The following is a 22,625-nucleotide window of genomic DNA, read 5'->3' on the forward strand; positions in this document are numbered from 1 at the left end:
AAATAATCTTATGTTTTATTACTGACTCTAAATTAAAATTGTTCACAATACTTAACGGCTTCAAAATTGTCTATTGCATTACGAATCTTTCTTTCTTTATCGTAGTACACACGAACTTTCTCACTACCACAGTTCTTAGCTTCCTTTAGTTCATTTTGATAATAAGTATCAAAATCAGGACTGCCTTTCTCTGGTTTGTAATGATTCATCATTTTGTTCACATTTTTGTATAAGTAGTGCTCCCTTGGTTTTTCCTTGGCGATAGGTTTCATAGTGCTCAATATTTCATTAGCTAGATGCGGCACTGCCACTTTCAAAGGAGAAGATTCTTTGGAGTAAACTCCGATGTTTGGTTCGCTGGAGGCATCTACAACTTTTAAACTTTTCAACTCCACGCTGAAACGAAGAAAAAGCGCAATAAATATATCTGGAATCTTATTAATCGGCTTTTTTATATATTATTGTATCGTGTTATATCCCAGGTAACTAGGTTGTGGAGGTCAGATAGGCAGTCGCTCCATGTAAAAAATACTGGTATTCAGCTGCATCCGGTAAGACTGGAAGCCCACTCCAACATAGTTTGTAAAAAAGCCTAAGCTGATAGTTTCCCTGAGACCCTGAGTTTACTCCACAGGTCAAGTTCATGCAGGTATTTATACTCTTTTAAAAACTGTTTTAATAACAGACCGCTTCATCACATGCTCGCTTCCTGTTTTGTGAATTTTAAAACTAACCATACATGTAAAAGTTACTGGTATTTTAATCTACTTGACTTAATATCGATACCTAAATACAAACTTACCCATAACTTGCATCATCCGCATAGTATTTGACTTGGATAGGATTGCCCTCAGTGTCTAAATAGGAGTATTTACCAATAACTGTTCCGTTTGGAAATTGCTTTTCATCTCTTATTTCGGGATCTTGTATCGTTGGTTTTCCAGTGGGGAAACCTGCTTTTATTATAGAAATAGTAGTAATCTAAACCATCCTAACCAAAAATATCTATGTACCGCAGGTAAAGGACATTGCAATGAAAGAAAGGTTCGAAAATATTCGTCACTCTACTTTTGCTCGTGATCAATTTGGGCAAATGAAAGGCTAATAAACTAATTTCTATACAAAAATGTATTACAAAATGCTGTATGAAGTAAAGGTTCTTAAATAAGTAACACAAAAATGAAAATCTCCTTACATGATATGGCTGCAACACCACATACGAATAAACACACCCACGTCACTTTTTTGCAAGATTTTGTATCTCGCATTTTCTATAATAAAAGCAACAATCGTCTGCAAAATAATAATAAATAATACAACTGAATTCAATGACAGGTTTTGAATGATTTTGGATTTTGACAACAATGCATGGCTCTATCGTTTTTAGATAGTCAATAAAAAAAGTTTTATATTATTAATCGTTTATTAATTCTTTCAAGCTTACCTTAACTATTAATACAATAATTTAATAAATAAATAAATTACTTACAACTAAACTGGCAGAATAAATAAATGCAAACAATGGCAAATCATCTTCGTCTAACAAAATTTAAATAGATTAAAGTAGAGACAATTACAAAGATCATTACTTTCGCGTATAATAATTATTATAAGGCATTTCGTAACCTTAAAATGATCAAGAAGCTAGAAAAGTAACAATTGGCTACAGAATCATTTATCATATTCCCCATTTACTTCATGAATTTGCAAATTCATATCGTATAAGCTTTCTTGCTTAATACAAAAAGGACTTATCGTACCAGTGTTTTGATACAACGTTACGACCTTATACATGTAATGAATGGCTAAACAAAACTCCAAGTTTGGCTACAAGATCGTTGGAGATTGTTAGTTTCTTCTTATTCTTCTTCGGAGGGCGGGTCCATGTTACAGATGACTCTAAATGCTCGTTGCCTGCCAGTGGCTTCGGGATTGGAGGTAGCGTCACGTAGTCGGGATATACCCTGAAAAGTAGAAAATGATTTGGGAAATTATATCAATATGTACTAGTTTCACAAAAAAAATACTGAATCAGCGACGTGCGCAATAGTTAAGTACGTGTTTCTTCTTCTAACCAAACTTCTACCACCCCCACTAAGTGTTAATCAACAGTTTATTTGTAAACTGGCGTAAAGACATATAATTTCCTTATTATTTGGTTTAGAGTCACAGACGAAGGCCTGGTAAATTTCCACGCCTGAGAGAATAAATTAGCAATGGTAGCATAGGTGTTTTGTGATGTTAAAAACTTAACAATTTGAACAGTGTAAACTTAATATTTAGAGTCTGATATAGCTGATCAATATGTCTTTTTCGGAGCAAGAATAACTACGATATTTGTGATAACTTTAAAGTTTTCGTTATACTTCGTTTCACTTTATGCTTTTAGGAAAACTTAACAATAACTAAAGCTAAGTTAGAGCCTTCAATTAAATTACCGGATGGACGTACAATCTTAATGTTTAAGTCATGTTCACTTAAATAAGTAATATAAAGACTTCGTTGTATTTTCGTGAAACCTTGTTTCATGATCACACAAGGGATGAGTCAGTACTGACTACCTAAACTTAAAAGTGTCTTCCAAGATCTGCACTGTAAGCGAACTGCTATTTCTCATTCGTGAAATAATTTAGTACAGAATAATGACGCTCTCCATAAAAAACTACAATTCTATCCTCCAGATTTTTCAAATAAAATCTTTAACGACATTTCCGGGTTCAGTACGTACCGAAATACGAAATAATACTGATTATCTTATTAGTTCTAACTAGCTGACCCGCGCAACTTCGCTTGCGTCACATAAAGAGAATGAAAATTTTCCCCGTTTTTGTAACATTTTTTACTGGTGCTCTGCTCCTATTGGTCGTAGCGTAATGATATATAGCCTATAGCCTTCCTCGATAAATGGGCTATCTAACACTGAAAGAATTTTTCGAATCGGACCAGTAGTTCCTGAGATTAGCGCGTTCAAACAAACAAACAAACAAACTCTTCAGCTTTATAATATTAGTATAGATTAGTATAGATAATTCATAGTAAAAAGCTAATAATCTTATTAAGAACACAAACAACGAATAAAGTTCTTAACCTAGTCCTTTACTTGATATATTTTGAACTGCTCTATATTTTACCTGTATCCACCTTTATCGGCGATATACTTGAATCGTTGTGGCATTCCCGCAGGGTCTATGTACCCATAGTTCCCTGTGACGGTGCCATTAGGATGACGCTGTTCCGATCGGAACTGAGAGTTGCCCGTCTCTGGGTCAGATACATCGTAACCGAAGGAATATACGTCAGGGTTGCCTGTAAAAAATGTTTAGATGCATTACTTATCTACTATTAAGGTACAGTATTACGTTTGCGTACAGAGATTTTTTTCTCTATATTTGTAAGAATAATTGACTTCGAACGTCTAGTCTCAATTGAAATTATTTGCTAGCGAAGCATTCTGATTTAAACAATTAGAAACCTCAGTAAAGATTACCTTGTTATGCTCGCGTCTCTTTCTTTGCATTACTGCATTTGCATTTTTATTTAGAAGGATTACCGATATAAAAATCTTAATTAGAAACATATTATTAATCATAAATTAGTCTGATTTTCGTTAAGAGGATTTCCTGATAACTTTGAATGAATAAGAGAGTCTCACCATCAATATTACTATAGTAATAACTCGGCACGTTTTCAGCAATTGTCAATCTCTTTTGTCTCGGAGCCGCCTGCACCATCGCCAGACAGGATATAACCAGACATACCTATAAAATATTACAGACAAAGAACGCATTAAAATTAATTAAGAAGATCTAATCTTCAGATAATCTAAAGACATTGACTTCCTTTGAAAAGAGCGGTATTTGGGTACATTCATTTAATTATATTTAATTTCTGACTATAATTTATATTTTTCAAACATTCACTGATATAACAATAATGATTTAAAAATACAACTTATTTTTAACATTAAAAAAAAGCTCAATTTATGCTTTAAAATATACAAATAGATAAAAAAGGCCTAAATTATTAAAACACAATCACGATTAAAATACTCAGAAAGTTGTCGTTTTAACTACGTTAAGAGGGATAAAATTCCGAAATAAGCTATTAGTTTCAGACCATTATCATCAGCTTAGCCTTTTTTTCAACTATGTATTAGTCGGTTTCCAGTCTTACCAGATGGAGCTGAATACCAGTATATTACATGGAGCTACTGCCTATCAGACGTCCACAATTGCATTACCTGGGCTTATAACACGGTACATCTCGATAAGAGTTTCTACCTAATTTGTTTAATAGATATTAGCACAATATACACATAGTAATAAAAGTTATAATGAGATCGGTACATCAAAACAAACAGTCATATCAATAACAGTAAAGTAGAAAATAAATTAAATAATTAAGGTGACGCCCAACCAATGTCATATTGAGTAATGAGCCCAATTAGTTAAGAGTCAAATGACAAGAATGAACGCAAAAAACTAATGATTTGTAGGTATTGGTTTTGATTAGCATTAACAACGTTGGGATTTTTCCAGTAGTCATGAATATTCAGGAAAACTCTAGTTTCGCACTTTTTATGAGCCCTTGTTTAGGTAGGTACAGTCAGGTCTAAAGGTCGCTGAACATATTCAATCTTTCGAAACCTTATATTTGAAGTATTGCATATTATTCCATCGAGAAAACATCTGACGGTGATTGAAATGATTACTTCCAACTAATTCTATCTGATTTTGTTCATATATTTATTAACATTTGGTATTAATAAGGTTTTAAAAATATGAAAGTGTAATGCGACTTATGGAGCTGACTGTACCTTTTTTTTTTTACTTGGTTAATGCATAACAGATTCGATGTAAATAACCGCAACTTATACTACGTATCACTTTAAAAATGTGTTTTCATAATTAGTTTGTTTAACTAGATATTACTCCATTACACCCTGATATTTTAATGGATATGGAAATTCCTAAGTATAATGTAACTCTAAAATATAACTAAGAAAGAACATATTATTATCTTATTTAATGCCACAAGATAGACAGATATGTAATTATATTATTATAATTAGTTATATATCTCATATTACTTAATTCAAAAACTAACTTAATTCAAAGACTCACCTTTGCAAACATCTTCATATTCCTTCAAAACAATACCACAGAATCACTTGCACCACAGGACTGTATCCACTTGCAGACCTCGTCCACATGAATGAGTATATTTATTCAAGTCTCCTTTAAGCTGGTAAAAAACAGCCACGCACGATACTCGTAAACTTTAGTGGGTGAAGGCAATTTCGCCCATATCCGTGCCATGATGTCATATTACCTATCACAGGATAACTTATTACCATATACGCGATGAAAGCCGGTGCGAAGAATGAGAAACTAAATGTTTGTTAGATGTTTTTTTGCAAAAAGGATGTTCTATTGAATGATTTTAATCAAGTTTCTGCTTATATGGTTACGCCAGATTAGTTTTGTGTTGAATGGGATTTTAATGAAAATATATTGCTCGACGATTTGGTGAAATTGTTAGCGACATTTTTTTTATTCAGTTATTTGAGCTGCCTATATTTTGGTTTTCATAACGGCTTATTATTTTGTAATTGATTAAACAAAAATAATTCAAGCTTTTTCTTCTCTGACGTCATTTCCGGCTACCGCAATCAAAAATACATAAACAAATCCTTGTTGAATGTTTTTATTAAAAACAAATGCTCGTATATTTTCCAAAGTATCATCAGCTGACAATAATATGCCTTAACAATTTAAAGAGGACAATAAAGAGACACTTTGGTTCAAAAGGCGCGATACCGTATAACGTCATATTTGGTCATTTCCTTCAATGGCGATCACCCACACGGAACAACGCATTTCTTTTTGGCGAGATTTTATTATAATAACATGCTTTTTATTTGAAACTAGCATGCACCCGCGTTTATGCTTAGTAATATTATTGTTATTGTCTAGTATAATTTTTATCACCAATAAGCAAGGCGTGATGATGATTTGATCTTAATGGGACTTTTAGGCTCTACGTTATCGATATATGGGTATATTAAATTAATGCTGTAGTGGCCATTTAGACATACAGACATATGTTAATATAAAAATAAATTATAATGAAATTTTGAGGATAAATCTGCATCGGAATCTATCAATACAAATTAAGTCATAAATATCTATGAAAGGATTTTAATGACTTTATTAGCCAAAAATATTAAATTAACTCACATCACCAAAAATTAACCGTTTATTTATACTTTATTGTGTTTCTTGAAAAAGTAATAGTATAGAAAATATAATACCTATGTCAACGTTTTCGTATTTAGTAACAAATTCTTAAACTAATTAAGTTAAAAAAAATTGAAGCGTTAATACGCGAACGAAGTCAGTTCAATATAATTCAATGCTCTGTAAAATACAGCAGTACTCAGCTGCATCCGATGAAACTCAAGAAGAAGAAGGAAGAAAGCTAGGCTGATTGATTTTGACAAGCTCTCAAACTATAGCTTGTCTAAAAACATGATATTCCCTATTTATTGGGACAATATTGACTATGACTGCTTCCGTGGCGCAGTGGTTTAGATCGCCGCGCCGCTACCATTGCGTGATGCGTCGGAATGTCTTGGGTTCGATTGCCACACCGAACTATTTATTTGCACGATCCACAAATAGTTGTTTCGGGTCTGGCTGTACTTTGCGTCCGTTGTTTGTATGTTTATAAAAGTCCTCGCGACACAAGAGCAATTCTTAGTGCAGGAGATATCTTAAAAAAATCTTTTGAAACATCCTTACACGTACCTAATTGTCACAATAACGGATTTCTATCAGAACACGTTTTGTCCATCAAAATCATATAAATTAAGTTGTAGCTCACTAAATTAACTCACAACTAAATAAAGGCATCAAAGGTTATCGAACCACAACCTTGTTTTGGCGACAACTACTAAAATGTAATTTATTTTAATAGAATATACACAATGATTTATGGTATAACGAATCTTAATTGAATACAAATGCGTTTATAAACCGAAATGTCCAAATACATTCAAATTTATTTTATTTTGATTTCGTCTCTTTCTCTGCTTTGATCAATTTAGCTATTAGATTTTTGTGTTATTTTATCTCTTAAATGAACAATTATTTTTTAGCTTAATGATTACTATCTAGATATTTAAATATTCAATACATCTGTTTTTAATTATGTAAATTTTCATATTTTGTTCACATCCCCGAAGCAAGTTTTTCATTCACAAGTCTAAATTATTTATGTTCTACAATTTTAATACTACCTAGGCGATATTTATTACTGAAAACCAAATACGACAATAATCAATTTACTTAATACAGAGTCTATTAAAGCTTGGCCTAGCTTATTACGCCATTTATCAAAATATCTATTAGTGCGTGCTGCCTACCGTTATGTCATTTTTCTCCATAATATGTTGTAGTTAGTTTACTCTCGTTTAGTATAAAGCTTTGCTGTAGGCCTACTGTTCATTAGTCAGATTATTTTTTACAGCAATTATTATGCCTAGGTATTAATCAAGAAGCAATAGTAATATATATATATAATGAAAGAAGCTAATTATAGACATTTGTAAATGCTGCGTTTTCAATTACTAGTGTAAGTGGCGAATTGCTTTTGAAAATATAAAATCAAACTAAATAACAAGAAAAGGAAGGCCTAGTTACTTGTATAGATGTTAGGGATGATTTAAGGTTATACTCCGGGACGCGGAATATCCGATTAATTATTTTATCGGAGGAACCGCGTCCTGGCCACCTTATGGTCACCGTCGAAGGAACACCGTCAGGTTTTTAGTCCGTATGGCCAATTTTAAAGCCGGAACGCCTAGACGGCGGCAGAGTCCGACAGACCACCGCTTCCTCCCTGGAGCGGGACATGCAATAATACATTTTCCTGACGCAAGAAAAAGAAAAAAAAAGGGATAATAGAGGTTACACTATTATCCCTTTTTTTTACACAGTCACATGTATGAATAAAACAACAAATTTCTATATAGCGATTCTATTTAATAGTTACAAAATTTATACACTTTATTAGTTTGAAAAAACATGACAGGATTTTAGTAAAAAAAATACAATGACGATAAAATTGAGATCATGGCTAATGAAACTGAACAGTTTTAGAAACGTGATCTGATATCTAGACACTTAAACACGACAAACGAATGGTACTGAGACTCATTTATTCATAAATAAATTATAACTGATCTATATTACGTAAGCATAAAGCGATAAATACATAAATACCGTTAATTGTACTTCAGATGCTTCTACGATGGCAAGTTATTCACTTATGTGAACAAATATCCACAAACTCTATATAAAACAATCTTCCACACGAATATTTAGTGTATAAACATATTCATAATGCGCGTAATGTTTACATTGGAACTTAGAAATTCGTCAGAAATGTAACATCTTTTATTAATGCAATCTAGTTTTATTCGAACTAAACACAGAAAGAATCTTCTTCGGTATTATTTACAAGAGAACTTTTATTCTGCTACGAAATTAACGTACAGCAATACGATGCAATAATTATCTTAATGTCTCTTTTAATAGACTTTTCTATGAGTCTGATGTTACAACGACGAAGAAGTTCATCTGTGTCGGTCCAATTTGTAATGAAACATTAAACGCATTCACTTATTTAACCCTGCATTTGCATATAACATAAACCCCTATCTAACTAATATTGTATGGACTATATCTAAGGAGTATTTTGTCAAGATAGTATATAGGCAGGTGGTCTAATGCAGGCCGTAGGAGGCCACGGCGATGGGTGCGTGTGCGTAGTGGGCTACTGGGGCCGCCGCATAATGGGCTACTGGAGCCGCGTGGACTACCTGCTGTGAAAACAAATAAACAAGTTAAGATCGTATTTTCTTTTCAAGGCTATTATACTTCTGCTTGCTCTTCTAAACTTCATTGCTCTATGACATGAGCCACGAAAGTTGGCTGTTTTTACCCGATTGCGCGACATAAAAGAAGGTAATATGTTAATGAGTGTATGTATGTATGTTTTTTACATTAAAGTTGACTATTACAAATTCAGCCTATGGAGTATCTGGACTTCGACTTGCATGATTATAAAGACGGCGAATAATACTGACAGTAGATAATATAATGTGTAAAATATGTTTTAGAGTTTTGTTAATGTATTTAGTCGAATTAAGAAAATCGCACGACGAAATTTCAAAAGATATCGTTTCATAAATATTTTGCTCAAGAAAAACAAAAGTATTGTTTTGTAACAAATACCGAAGCAGTATTGGACCAAGTCATTTCCTTAGTTATAAGCGTGACCACCTGGTTCAAGGTTGTCACTACTCAACCGTTACATTTCACTGGTAAATCGATTTGACTGCCTTTTAAGTCTTTTACTACTTTCAATCTATTCATATTTAGAGCAAACAGTATATTTATAGAATGCATCTGACTGTAATCGTGACCTAAGAGTTTCGTTTAAGTGAAACTGGTTCAACTTTTGTGCTAGCTATTTAGAATACGGCCTTAACCCTAACTGAACTGTAACCCTGTTAGTAGCTGACTCACGTGGCAATGAGTGTGATTCTAACTCACAGTGGGAGACCAAAATTGCGAAAGATTAAACTCAACATGGAATAAACGGTTTAAAGTAATAAATTCAAAATGACATTATAAAATAACACATTTAACACATACACTAGTTTATATAGGTATGTATCAGTATGGACTACTTGTGTACATGACACTTTTTATGTGTCGTTCTCATTTATAATTTTTCCAGTCACAAACGCATAACTCTTTTTATGATTCTCCTTGCAGCCTGTAACCGAATTCTTCAAGTGGCTACACGTTATAAAACATAGTACCATGCGTCGAACTAGATAACTCAAACTGGCACAGAGTTATACAGCTAATAGACATTCCTTACACTTAAAAGTAGTTTTATCAATGAGTAAATAAACTTAGTTATTTATCGAACATTTTTCGCGGAACGCCCAACGGCTATGTAGGAAATTCGGAGCAGTTCGGCCAAGATCCACGTTTAGTACGTTACCTTATAAGTGGTCGCGCCATTACCTTTTGCGCAACGCCTCCGCAGACTCGCAATACTTAGTAGAGAAATCGTGTTTGTGAAATGTACGGCCTATGACAAACTTATTGGCGAAAAGCTACTTTTATAATTAGCTATTCATTTAATGTGTCAATCTTTGGTAGACCCATTCTAAAACTCAAAACATGTTTGAAACTAAATTGAACAATACAAAATACAAACAATTCCATCAGTGTTTGTTTATAATAGTGCCTCATTTTGCTATATTATTATATTGACCTATTCCTTTTTTTATGAATTGAAACTGTATGAGTAAAAGCAAAAATATAAAATTGATTGATGATTATCAATCAACAGAAACATAAAATACAGCATGTGAATTGACTCTATACTCATACTAAATGCTTGAGCGACAACAAACAAAACCGACTGTTCGTAACAAAATCGTCATATTTTATAGTTCCCAACTTATAAAACAGATGGCGTCACCTCACATTGTTCTATTACATTCAAACTTTTTCTACCCACTTAAGGCCACAGAGAAATACTTTCGTAGTATAAGTAAGTATATACATACGTGATAAGAAAATTAATTAACCTAACACATTAGGAAAGTAACTCGACTTCGTTCAGTACTACTAAAAAACAGAACTGCCCGATATCATACGTTATATATTAACCATAATCTTACAAAATCAGATGCCTGAAAACCAAACTTTCATTTTAAGACAGGAGCTTCCGACTTTTTACCTAACGTACGTAACACGTTAGGTAAAAAGTCGGAAGCTCCTTCTTAGCTCTAGATTTAGCGCATAGCAACTTTTCTATTGTTTTTAATATTTTTTAGCTTGCTGTGGCGCAATTCTCTACAGTCGGTACTGTCGAAGATTGAGAGTTTGACATTTAAAAATATAATAGTTCTTACGGAGCCCAGCAGAGGCGCTAAACAGATTTTCGTGTAATAAAAGTTTTCGATAACTAGCCGATTGTCGGTCGTCGATAGTAATAAGGAATTGAGCTATTGACAATCTTCTTTTTCATGTTAGTTTTTGGACACTATCAAGATAGTAAATAATATGTAACTTACTGGATGAACAGCGTGTCCAGATTTATGTACGACCGCGTTGAAACCTGTGTGGTCGTCGGCGGAGTATGCTACAGTTCTGGTGGACCCATCAGGCTCCACTAGCGAGTAGCTGCCTGAGAACACAATACAATAGTCAATCACAATAAAATCATACAAAATGCCCAATTTTATATTACAAAAAATATATAGAATATATATTTTTTTATAAGTTTATTGTAGTAATAGCGATTTTTTTACAACTGATATTCAGTACAGCCCGGTAACGAGTGTCCAAGCATTCCAACAACCTAATAAGATAAGAAGATGAAGTGATAAGGACTGAAAAAGTACCATAGTTTCCTTAAAAATGAAATGAAGCCACTCTACCTTTAACTACGTCACCATCACGTTCTTCGTGCTGTGACTTTACGTCTCCCGTATGAGGATCCTTCACTCCATAGTTGAAAGCATACTTTGGATAAGCCTGCAAAAATAAATAAATGTTAACACATCGATTCACTATAGCATTTAAACCACTTCAAAATAGCTGATAAACTCATTTAGAAAAAATATATATATTGACTGTTAAGAAAATAAGAATCATAATTATCCTGAAATTATTTAAATGAATTCATGTTTAGGGTTCTGATTCCAGTGCCTCGATTCTCTACTACTATCGACTACCGACAACCGAACTGGGATCGAGAAATTTTGTATAAAAATCTGATCAGCGCCTCTGACGGGCGTCGTAGGAAACTTTTTGGCAGTACATTCTAAATGTCAAAATTTCGATAGCTAGCCGGTTGTCGGTAGTCAATAGTGGTAGAGAATCGAGGTACAGAATAAAGCATTTCGTCAACCTTTTATATCAGGAACACAGCACAAGTAACCATAACTGTAACCAAACATGTATTAGATAAAGTCATATAATCACGTAACGGTAGACAACTAGACACTACTGTCAGAACATCCGCAAACGATCTCATAGTTCAGGCGCCGGCCCTTTTTGTAGCCGATATAATCTATTGCCTTACAAGCTCAATGTTACACGTAATATGCTTTATGTAATAACCTGATTATTGAACGAGTTTGACTTTGTCGGTAAGGAGTAATATAGAGGCGTATATTTACTAACAAGCCAGTATTAGGAGTTTAGTAGGTATAGTTTAAATCCTAAATTTATAAAATAGAATAGAAATACATATTCCACATTTCCTTCCAATTAATTTTCAATAGTTTTGATTAAGAAGGCGCTAAATCAATAAAAAAATATGATATCAGTTTAATCATATTTATCAAAATATGAATTTAAACCCGATGTGCTTTAGAGTGCGCATTATATATTTTTTTATATCTTGGTAAAAAATACTTAACGTTCAAAATATTACGAGAAGTTGAAAATACGAACGTTGTGTAAAATCTTTTAAAAGTCACTGCAATCTTTTGTTGTTACTAAATTCAATTTGTGAATAATATCTCATAATTTGATTACAGTTATTATTAACACAAAAGTGATGTTACAAGATTGTGAATAGTTAAATCAATCAAGCAATTTTTTCGATGCAAGTCTTGTTATTGTTAAGACCTGAATCGTTTCTTATTAAATCTATCTTTTCAGCACAAATTTTCAGCACTTTCATAATATAATAATAACTATATGAAGTAATCTTAAATAAGATTACGGTAATAAAATTGATTACAATGAGATAGAGAATGTTCTTAAAAATTACAACTATTTCCACATAGCAAGGTAGATATTAATTTGCTTTTTTTAAAACTTATTGAGAAATAATCTTTTACCTATCTGACAATCTAACCCAGGTCCTTGTACCAACACATCCGTTGCTAAGAGACCGCTCTACATGATTTGATCCAACGTATTTAGGGTACTAATACACCACTGATTATCTCATACTCACAACTGGCTCCGCATGCACAACAGGAGCATGCACCACGGGAGCATGCACTACCGGCGCGGCATGCACGACCGGCGCCGCATGCACTATCGGAGCTGCATGCACCACGGGAGCTGCGTGCGCGAACAAGCCGCCGTAGTCGATCGGCACCGCCACAGCCATCGCCGTGCCCACACACGCTATCACTAGTAACATCTGTCACAAACAATACATTTTAATGCTATGTATGAAAACACAACATAAACTGGCACATTGAGTTTTCGTTTTCCCATTTTTTGGTAAGGGATGAAAATAATTCAGAACTGACTAAGATTTGAAACTTGGCGCTATAGGAAGCTCTATTCGCCTCAAAAGCACTCCAACAAAGAACATCATATCATCAAAATTCTTAATGTCCTTTCTAGTGAAGGCTTATTATTGTTAAAGGCATTTTACAATTTGTTTAAGTTCCATTTGGATTTTCAGATAGATCAGTATCAAAACCTTGAGAAATGCAAGCTGTTTACGCAATATTTGAAAGAAAGTGCTAGGAATAGTAATTCTATGGTAGAGCAAAAAATATTGTATTTAATGATTTGAAAAGAGGTTTGGTCACAACGCACCGGGTACTTGTAGCAGGCGAGCATGATTTATGACTACAGGCCGCTTCCGCGTTTGCGCGGGAAGGCAAAGTACGGCTAGATACTGGTCCACATAGATTTTAAAATTTGAAACACGATACTGATAAATACATAATTTATAGTTAATCTTGAGAGTGCAAATTAAATAATACCTCTACGACAATAAACTCAAAATCAATTTCAATAACAATTTATTTTTAATTCACAGAATACAAAATACCAAGAAAATATATTTCAAGACTTCAGCAGACAAATCAAAATACAAAGTTTATTGATAATATGACATAACCAGAACTACATAAAAATATCCCAACTACAGTAAAGGTAAAGTTATTTTTTCGTAACACGAAAAGCTCTAACATAATTCGAGTAATTATATTACTACGACACTCACCCGCATATTCGTATCTGAGGTGCACAGGCGACACACAACTCACTCCAGCTTGCGCCCGCGCAATCGCTTTATAAATATAGGACCCCACTCTATGCACCTGCCTCAGATGCACCTAGCTAACAGGCCTATAGGTTTTCGATTGTCTAGAACCTAGACTTAGATAGTACACAGGTAATAAGCTTTGGGACCTTTTTTAATCCTTTTAATTTTAGATCAAAATATTACCTCTGAAAATGACATTTTTGTCTGACACTGAAATAAATTGTTGTAAAAGTCTGTATACAAACACCTTTCGAACATAGTATCACATAATCCTTCAATCATTGCAATCTTTCCCTTGGAAATAATTGATCGAATAGTAAAGTTCAAAGTAATTTGCGATAGGAAAGTTACTGTATCGACTAAAAAACAATCTCATGATGAACTCTATCAAACAAAAAAAACAGCATCAAGAGTTACAGATAAATAATGTCCCATAAAGAATCATTATCTTCCTAATGAGACACGTTCCTTTAACGCAAGTAAAACTTTATGCCAACGCAAGACGGTATTTGTATTGGAGGAACCATAAATATTAAATTTGAATACACAGCCGACATTGCAGTACCAACATAAATGCATGTGTTCCGGTCATTTATAAGATATAAATTAATATACTTGGAGTAAAACACAGCTGCAATCTGCATTCGATATCTTAATGATGCATGTTTGATATGTTCATCTCACTTGAAATTCTTGTTGGCCATTTAATTTATTGTTATTTGTTACTAAATGCATTCATTGATTGAATTGAATGAGTGCATTGTTCCTTTGTGATCAATATAACCTAAAAAGACTGTGTTTACCAAAGAAATAAGGAGCTAGTGAATATGTAACATTCCATGGTGCATCCACACCATATATTATATGATCAAGATAGCTCAAGGTGAGATTTCCTAACTTTTGTGACTTTTAGTGCAACTTGCAACTTTATTGCTTATTACAGCTTGTAATGACAACAAATATTTTTATGACAGCGGATGGAACAAAACATTCGTTTTGTTAGGTAACAATACTATAGCTCTGCTATCATCTTCTCTAAAGTGCCTAAAAAAGCACCATACAACTTACTCAGCTTTTGCTCTGCCTAAGCATAGAGTTTTAGAATACATACATTAAGACTTGTTGTGGAATTTTACTCTACAGGCCTAAAAAAATATGAAATCTACAGAAAAATATTCTCTTTAACGATATAGAGGATATTGCAGAATTCAGTCCATTGGTTGTTCCACACTGACCGATATCAATCACTCGCAACTTAGTGTAAATATTTCATTACGAAACTAGATGCAGTCCCACGCTACATTGCACTGATTTTATATACTTTATGCCATTAGAAAGTGTGTTTCAGCTAATTGCTACATATTATATCATTTGCAAACATGTATTTAGATAAATGGTCTCAAAACGAGAGCCATAAGTTGAGCCATTAACCGGTAGTCGGCGAGAGCTTAGAAGTTATTAACAAAGTTCTATAAATCAATCTAACCTATCTGATTTATCTAGTTAGGCCTGGTTCTAACCAAATACAGAAATACTGCTCTACACTCTTTTACAAAAAATTATGTTTTCTAATTGATAATTTCGTAACTAGTATTCTTTAAAACGATGATTAGTTGAAATATAAAATATCATCGTTCATTTAAAAGACCACTACGAAATTACTACGTTGCTGTATAAAGTTTTAGCAATTTAACGTTTTGCTGTTGCAGCTTTTTCACAGGTCTCAGAAAATGAGGCGCAGATAGCCTAAAACTATTACTTAATTATTGCAAAGATTAACAGAAGTTCTGATAATGTGTAACAATACAAGTAATCACAATACTATCTTTACTAGTTACGTATAATATCATTATTTTCTAGACATCCGGATTAATATCAAAATAGCTTATTGGCGCTTACCAATATGATCACAAAACCATTAACATAAAATTTAATGGCATCTATTTACAGATTATCGTGACAATAAAGTATAATTTCAATAGTATTCGTACGATTTATCACAAACATTACAACGTTCGTACTTATCCGACGATAAGTACGAACGTTGCACAAACCCTGAGTATATTCTCATAATATCACTTAGCAGGCTGTATAGAGGAGATCATAAAACATAAATGATATAATGAATTCCCCATTCAAGACTGTTTCCCTGTTTATCTATAGGAAATATATACCGCTTTTAAGTTGACATGAAGTCTGGGTACATAAAATGTTGCTGGTTAGTATGAGCTGGTACTATAATTTTGATCGATAATGAAGTACAGTACAAACTTAGGTTATCAGTTCAGACGGACTTGGACAGTGTTACAGCTTTGTAATTACAGAGACAGCTGGTTATAATTACAATACATTTGACCTCAAATTATGAATGATGTACACTCAGTAATTTGAAAGAGGTTATATTCTAATACTGAGAAAAACCAATGACCTGTAATACGAGAAAAAATATACGATTTCACGGTTGTATTACTGACTACTGTCGCACCGTACTTGAAGCAAGTTCAAGCAGCATTTTAAGTCTCCAAGCTATCGATCTGGTCCCTTATGCAAACTGGACATCTGTTTTGGCCCTATTTTACGTCCTTTGTTAATTTGTGATATACAAAGAATTATTCTTAAGGAAGTTGTCTATCACAATTAAAGACCAGGAAATCTACTGTGTATTAATTGTAAAGGCGAATTTAAAAGTTAAAATAGCAAGTCCTTATTCTATTATACTGTGCCTATAAAATAAAGTCAGATAAGGCCAGCTTCTAGTCCAACAGAAGATACGATTTCTGACCGTTATAAAATAAATTATTATTAGTTATATTTCTACTTCTTACTCAGTGCTGCTGCAATTGTAATGATACCTTAAGAGAGGAAGAAATGAAATATTTTTTTCAACAAGCATAACATGCAAAGAATCTGTAACTTTGCATTAAGAAAAACATATTTATATAAGAAATAGTAGCAGCTAAAGCTAAATAGAGTATAAGTAGATAATAAAACAAACTATTCCGGCACATAGAATTTAATGTTGAAATTCGCTCTAGATTGCGCAGGCAGGTACCTAGTAGTAACTTAGTACGTAGTACGCATTCGAGATGTGTGGAGCTAACTTAGAGATTTTACACACTGGACAGTAAACCGTGGCGGCAAGGTATTACAAGTTCATACGTAGATACTATAATGCGAAAAGACTTTTTCCCCGACCTAATATACATTAATAAAAAATAACATTGGTTAGTATTCTAATGCCGGGCAGGGGTCTCCCACCGAACGAGAGATGCGTTAGGCCTTGAGTCCACCACGCTGGCCTAATGCGGCTTAGAAATATTGTACTATATGTACCTATTTCTTCAAGAACTGAACACACATACCTAATGTCATTGAATTAACACATGTATGTACATTCCAGTGCACGGCATGGTATTCATATAAGTCAATCCATACAAACATCAAAGTAAAGACAGTTGCGCGAATTAGTTTCCAGAACATGACAAACGTCAACTAGTAAAGATATAATAACGCGCTTTCAACGCGATAAAATACCAATATAACAAGACTGACTCGCAGAAATCAGTAAGTCTATTTTCTGTTCTCTGTGAACTTTGCTTCTTTTTTGTTCCCGAACGAAGCAAGTCGAGAGTTTCAGTATTTCTAGCGAGGAATCAGATTTTAGTTTAAAATTTAATATTAAAATCCGATTGACCAATGCTCTTTAATAGGCATTGCGGTAATAAAGTAACGAGCTTAACACCAACGCGCAAGGGCCTTAAAATTAGTACCCAACTGGCACTAGCTAGGTGTGGGTATTCCGATATGACAGTTAATTACATATTAGCGCGTGCAGTGTTGCATGATTTAGGGCTTAACGCTTTTCTTTGACTGCTTTGCCGCTCTACTTCTATGGAATTTGATTAATCAAATTGTAAAACAAAAAATATCGAAACTCAGTTACAATGTTTGGATTTAATCAATTTTAAGCTTCAAGTTTAGATTTAATCGCTGCTCAGAGATAAGTGTTGGATCAGTTATCCAATAGACAAAATTACAGCAAATCTACGAAAACAACTGTCATAAAATATGATCTGATATTTATCCAGCAGTAATGTCACTGAATCAAAGAATCCTTGCGTAAATTAGGCACTGCACACTTTTTATCGCTGTTCTATCGGTTCTGTATCTTCCTAAAACATTGACAATGTGATTTACTTTACTCAGACAAATATAATTCAACGGCAACCGTCGCAGTGAAAAAGATACTTTATCTCAAAATCAACAACACATCTCTGAACCCTTTCCATTGTGATACAATAACAATCACAGTTCTTAGATAATCCTCGTAAGAAAATAATTGAACGTTATATCATGTTATTGGGAACTGAAGTAATGGCTCTCATTGATACTGTGGGTGGATGTCTCGTGGATTTATAACAATGACTGATTGCTACCGGTGTTGCGGAAGGTTTACATCATCGCGTCGTTATTAGAATTTAGCGTGATTCTTTATGAATGTAATACGAGCTGCGGAAGTATATTATAAAATAATTGTCAAATTCAGCTTGCAACGTCTTTATGCATTACAGTAGGTATGTAGGTATGAACTTGTTATAAAATCTTTTCTCTACACAAAAAAGCTCGATATTTGGGTACCTCACGGGCTCATTGAAAGAAACCCAATGAACGTTGTACTCATTTGTGATTCTTGCGGCCAAAGAGATTTTGTCACAAGTTTATTTAGTTTTTCCCCGTCCTAATATTTTATGGAAAAATTATTATTCGATGTTAAAAACAGATATTATGTTCTTTTTTATATCAAGAACACGGAGCTGCAAATCAATAATCAATTTATCATTCAAAATAATGGTATAGAAACAATACTCAATGTATTGTTTTCAACTTCTCCTCATGTGTGTCATTATGTATGCCACATACCACATGCCACCACACTCAACAAGAGCCTATACAGGCAAAAATGCGTGTGATTTTTTACAAAGCTAGAGTACTACTACCACTACTAGTAGATACTGAAAATGTAGATATTATGTTTCTAAGTCCATGGGAACTATCCGTCAAAAGCGCATTCAGAAATAACTAAAATAAATACCATCGTTACAAAGTACGCAATTGAATGTGTAACGATAATTTTATGTCGGAGTAAATATTATCAGACATAGCTTCAAAATATTTCACATTGCTATCCAACAAAACACTAAGCAACAAGTTTCTAATGAAATGTATTTCTTCTATAGTCAAGCTTTTTGTTCCACTCTTTGCAATTACGTACGTACTTCTTATGAGTATATTTATATAAGCTTAAGAATTAGGTTAATAATAACTAACAACTTTAAAATAAATACTAACATTGAAACTAGCATACGCAGCAAAAAGTCTTCTTACCAACTTGATAAAATTAATGATTTAAGTTTGCGTAAGTATACAAATTTCTTCCTAAGCTTAGTTAGCCGGAATTGGATAGCATTAATCCAAAACTCTAGTGAAATAACCTTGTAAACAAAACTACATTTTATATCCCAGAAACGTAAGAAATCTGTGCAACGCAAGGCCAAAGTACCGCTAATAAAATCCACATCAGAAACACCATATGCAAATTATCGTGTAGTCTTACTAAAATAAAGCATTGTTTCATCAAAACAACAAAAGCTGTTTGTTGTATGACGTAAGCGATGAAGTAAATTAGGACGTTGAAGCTTGGCAGGCTGGGATCCACCGATCTTAGTAACTCAGTGAATTTGTATCGGTAGCAGTTGAATTATGCACCGTGGAGGATATGAATCAACTTTATTACGATCAATGAATGGCCTCTCGTGTACAAACAAGATATTGAATCATGATTATTCGCATATTTTCGGAATGATTACTATGTTATTGTTGATGTAAAGTTTTAGACAGATTGAAGCATTCTATTAAAAACTGGCGACATGATGCATATTCTTGTGTTTTAGAACTCTTTCGGGTGATTTTTCCCAAACAATTCCTTCCATAAAAACCTTTCCTCAAACAGAACATGGTCATCTCCTCAAACCATTTTCAAAAGGTTATCCCGTTAACCTCATGTCTGAGTGCCTTCCTTAATTATAAGAAGGTAATTTAGGCATTACTTTTAGACACTTTCATAAACGCTAAACGTCTTCCCATGTTAGTACTCGATACACATAAAACACATTAGTGAAGGTTGACATTTTAGAAGGCTTTAAAAGGATTCTACCTTGTAAAGCCGGTCTCTTAAATATCAAGACGTATCCTGTAACACATAGAAGTACATCAACTAATTGCGCATCCTGAGTTGCATTACAGCAGTATCAACACTATACTTTGTAAAAGATGATTTAGAATCCGAATAAATAGCGTCAAAAGTAAAATTGAAGCACGATTTTTTCATTTTTAATAAAGACAACTCCCGCACTAAGAAATGCTCTTGTGTCGCAGGGACATTTTACAAATATATCAACAACGTGCATGAAATAGAACTAGACCCGAAACAACTATTTTTGGTTCCTAAAGATATATTTTTTGATGGGTTAAATTTTAATATACCAATAATATTCCTCATTCAAGCAGATTATTGAGGATCAAAACACTAAACAAAATATTTGTGCATTGTTACACCCTGCCTAAAATCCTTGTCTTCCTACTCCTACAATAGACCTGCATACAAACAGCTATCGCTAAACAGTTAATAATGGACAATCTGGTGGTAAAGTAAAATCCCGCGTGTTTTACACATTTTACTTGTTCGATGACAATAGATGCGAACATCGAACAATGGTCGATTGATCCCAACGATTCTCTTATATCATGAGTTGTGCAACAAAGTATCTACTCGTATGAGGGATTCGTTGTTGAGTATACTGTTGATAAATTGGATAATACAATAAAGGTACATTAAGTCGTTGTAGGAAAAGTAAGTGATACACTAAAAAAAACATTGAGTTTAAAAATCGACATAAAATTTTACGAATGCCGTGAGCAATGTTCTAAGCAGGGAAAACATTTTTTTTTAAATGTCAAATGCTTCGATCATGTCACTTCTTTAACTTCAATTTCTACATGCAATAAAGAAACTGAGCTAAGCTAAGAGCCTTTGACTAAAAAAAGATACAAAAATACAAAAATGTTTCAAGAATAATAAAATTGAATTTATTTTCAATTAACACAAGATTAACCCAAAAAAATGCATTGAAGAAGTAAGCTAGTTTTAAAAATACAAAAACACAGCTTCCTGCATCGTTATCTTCAAAAATTTGCTTTAGCAACGAGCAGTTTCATTTCTTATCCGAGATTGATACTCGAGTTACTCTGGAATCAATCGATACAAAAATATACCGATCAATGACACCTTTGAACGACCAGCACCGAACGATAACGTAAACAAATAAAATCAAACGTGTTCATTTCATCCTCAGATTAAAGAGATTGATAGCATACATTTTTAATTACGGGTGGGAATTGACATATACCTTTCCTATTTCGTACTACTCGTGTGTACGTTTAACGGCCTGTTTATAATAGAACAGTTCAAATTAGTTTTTTCTACCACGTGTATTTACTGATTAGCTGCTTTGTACAAGTTTATTTCTCTCTCTCCCTGACTTTTCGTCTCATAGTGCGATGATTTTTTTTTTCAAAAACTGTTACATACGGCTGACCCGCCGTCAGCCGTATGTAACAGTTTTTGAAAAAAAATCTTATTTTTAGTTTTCATTGAGAAAAATAATTCTAGCACGGGATACAATAAAGAGGAAACATTTAGCTCTGGATTATATAAATATTTTTTTTACTCAGGAATTAAACCCACGAGATGCGCTGCAATTTTAGCACAATGATTATGTTTACTCCCACTTATCAGTCAGCTATTATAAGAAAACTGTAGAACACTATAGGTACACGAAAAACTGTAGTTAATTGGGATATCCCTAACTTTATTTCCGTAAAACTGCAAATATGTAGAACAAAAATAGCCAATATAAACCGGGAGACGTCAAACAGAGATCAAAGATTATTGGACATCGACCTAACTTTGATAGAGCTGTGGCCTACTTACACAAAAATTAATATTTTTACTGACCGTACGCTACAGACAGATGTGCACCGTGAAAAAGAAACAATACATTTTGTTGCTACTAAATCTACTTTAGCTTTGAAACTTTATATCAACTGACTCTGAGGGCTTTTAAGAGCCATATAGACGTTTGGACGAATCAAAATACTTTAATTTAAGTTTTAACACCTACCTTCCCTACCCTAATCAGGGATTTTGTGTTATACGATCTTAAACGGTTTAGGAATTTTGTTCTATTTCCATCTCTTTAAAGAAAAAGCAGCAAAATACATAGAGTATTTCTAGTTTAGTTAGATTTTCTAGTTTACTATAAAATATAGAATTCACGAGACCAAACATCGATATATCAAAAGTAACGCGATAGGTAAACAGATACACACAGATATGGAATATTTGGACAAGGGATTGATTTGTGATGTAAATATTGTATAAGTTACTGCCA

At 33.4% G+C, this 22,625-nt stretch overlaps 3 protein-coding genes across 4 annotated transcripts; all 3 read right to left on the reverse strand.

The window, feature by feature from the left end:
- Positions 1–2: 2 nt before the first annotated feature.
- On the reverse strand, positions 3–1,350 carry LOC142973115 (uncharacterized). Of its 2 annotated transcripts, none has more exons than XM_076114674.1 (3): positions 1,196–1,350; positions 803–953; positions 3–396 (listed from the first exon to the last, which is right to left on the reverse strand). In XM_076114674.1, the coding sequence occupies exons 1-3, from the start codon at positions 1,266–1,268 to the stop codon at positions 33–35; spliced, it is 588 nt and encodes a 195-aa protein (XP_075970789.1). In that variant the 5' UTR covers positions 1,269–1,350; the 3' UTR covers positions 3–32. The 2 variants fall into 2 exon arrangements, with proteins under 2 accessions (XP_075970789.1, XP_075970787.1); XM_076114672.1 differs by having other exon boundaries at positions 803–956.
- Positions 1,351–1,426: 76 nt separating this feature from the next.
- LOC142973117 (uncharacterized) lies at positions 1,427–5,434 on the reverse strand. Its single transcript, XM_076114676.1, has 4 exons — positions 5,124–5,434; positions 3,653–3,758; positions 3,132–3,306; positions 1,427–1,964 (listed from the first exon to the last, which is right to left on the reverse strand). Exons 1-4 carry the CDS (start codon positions 5,139–5,141, stop codon positions 1,787–1,789), a joined length of 477 nt encoding a protein of 158 aa, XP_075970791.1. The 5' UTR covers positions 5,142–5,434; the 3' UTR covers positions 1,427–1,786.
- A 2,590-nt stretch (positions 5,435–8,024) lies between these two features.
- On the reverse strand, positions 8,025–14,231 carry LOC142973116 (uncharacterized). Its single transcript, XM_076114675.1, has 5 exons — positions 14,074–14,231; positions 13,063–13,254; positions 11,531–11,627; positions 11,165–11,277; positions 8,025–8,887 (listed from the first exon to the last, which is right to left on the reverse strand). Exons 1-5 carry the CDS (start codon positions 14,077–14,079, stop codon positions 8,789–8,791), a joined length of 507 nt encoding a protein of 168 aa, XP_075970790.1. The 5' UTR covers positions 14,080–14,231; the 3' UTR covers positions 8,025–8,788.
- Positions 14,232–22,625: the final 8,394 nt, after the last annotated feature.

This window comes from Anticarsia gemmatalis, chromosome 5, assembly GCF_050436995.1.
Source record: "Anticarsia gemmatalis isolate Benzon Research Colony breed Stoneville strain chromosome 5, ilAntGemm2 primary, whole genome shotgun sequence".
In the NCBI taxonomy this organism is placed as follows: domain Eukaryota; kingdom Metazoa; phylum Arthropoda; class Insecta; order Lepidoptera; family Erebidae; genus Anticarsia; species Anticarsia gemmatalis.

Excerpts from the sequence above, each read along its gene's own strand:
- LOC142973115 (XM_076114672.1), bottom strand. The coding sequence starts at position 1,268 with ATGCGAGATACAAAATCTTGCAAAAAAGTGACGTGGGTGTGTTTATTC. Across the intron at positions 957-1,195 it reads TGGTGTTGCAGCCATATCAT|CAGGTTTCCCCACTGGAAAA; the intron begins GTAAGGAGATTT and ends CTATAATAAAAG. Across the intron at positions 397-802 it reads GCGGATGATGCAAGTTATGG|CGTGGAGTTGAAAAGTTTAA; the intron begins GTAAGTTTGTAT and ends TCTTCGTTTCAG.
- LOC142973117 (XM_076114676.1), bottom strand. Across the intron at positions 3,307-3,652 it reads TTACTATAGTAATATTGATG|GCAACCCTGACGTATATTCC; the intron begins GTGAGACTCTCT and ends CATTTTTTACAG. Across the intron at positions 1,965-3,131 it reads GCCGATAAAGGTGGATACAG|GGTATATCCCGACTACGTGA; the intron begins GTAAAATATAGA and ends TCTACTTTTCAG.
- LOC142973116 (XM_076114675.1), bottom strand. Across the intron at positions 11,278-11,530 it reads TGATGGTGACGTAGTTAAAG|GCAGCTACTCGCTAGTGGAG; the intron begins GTAGAGTGGCTT and ends TTGTGTTCTCAG. Across the intron at positions 8,888-11,164 it reads CTGGACACGCTGTTCATCCA|CAGGTAGTCCACGCGGCTCC; the intron begins GTAAGTTACATA and ends TTGTTTTCACAG.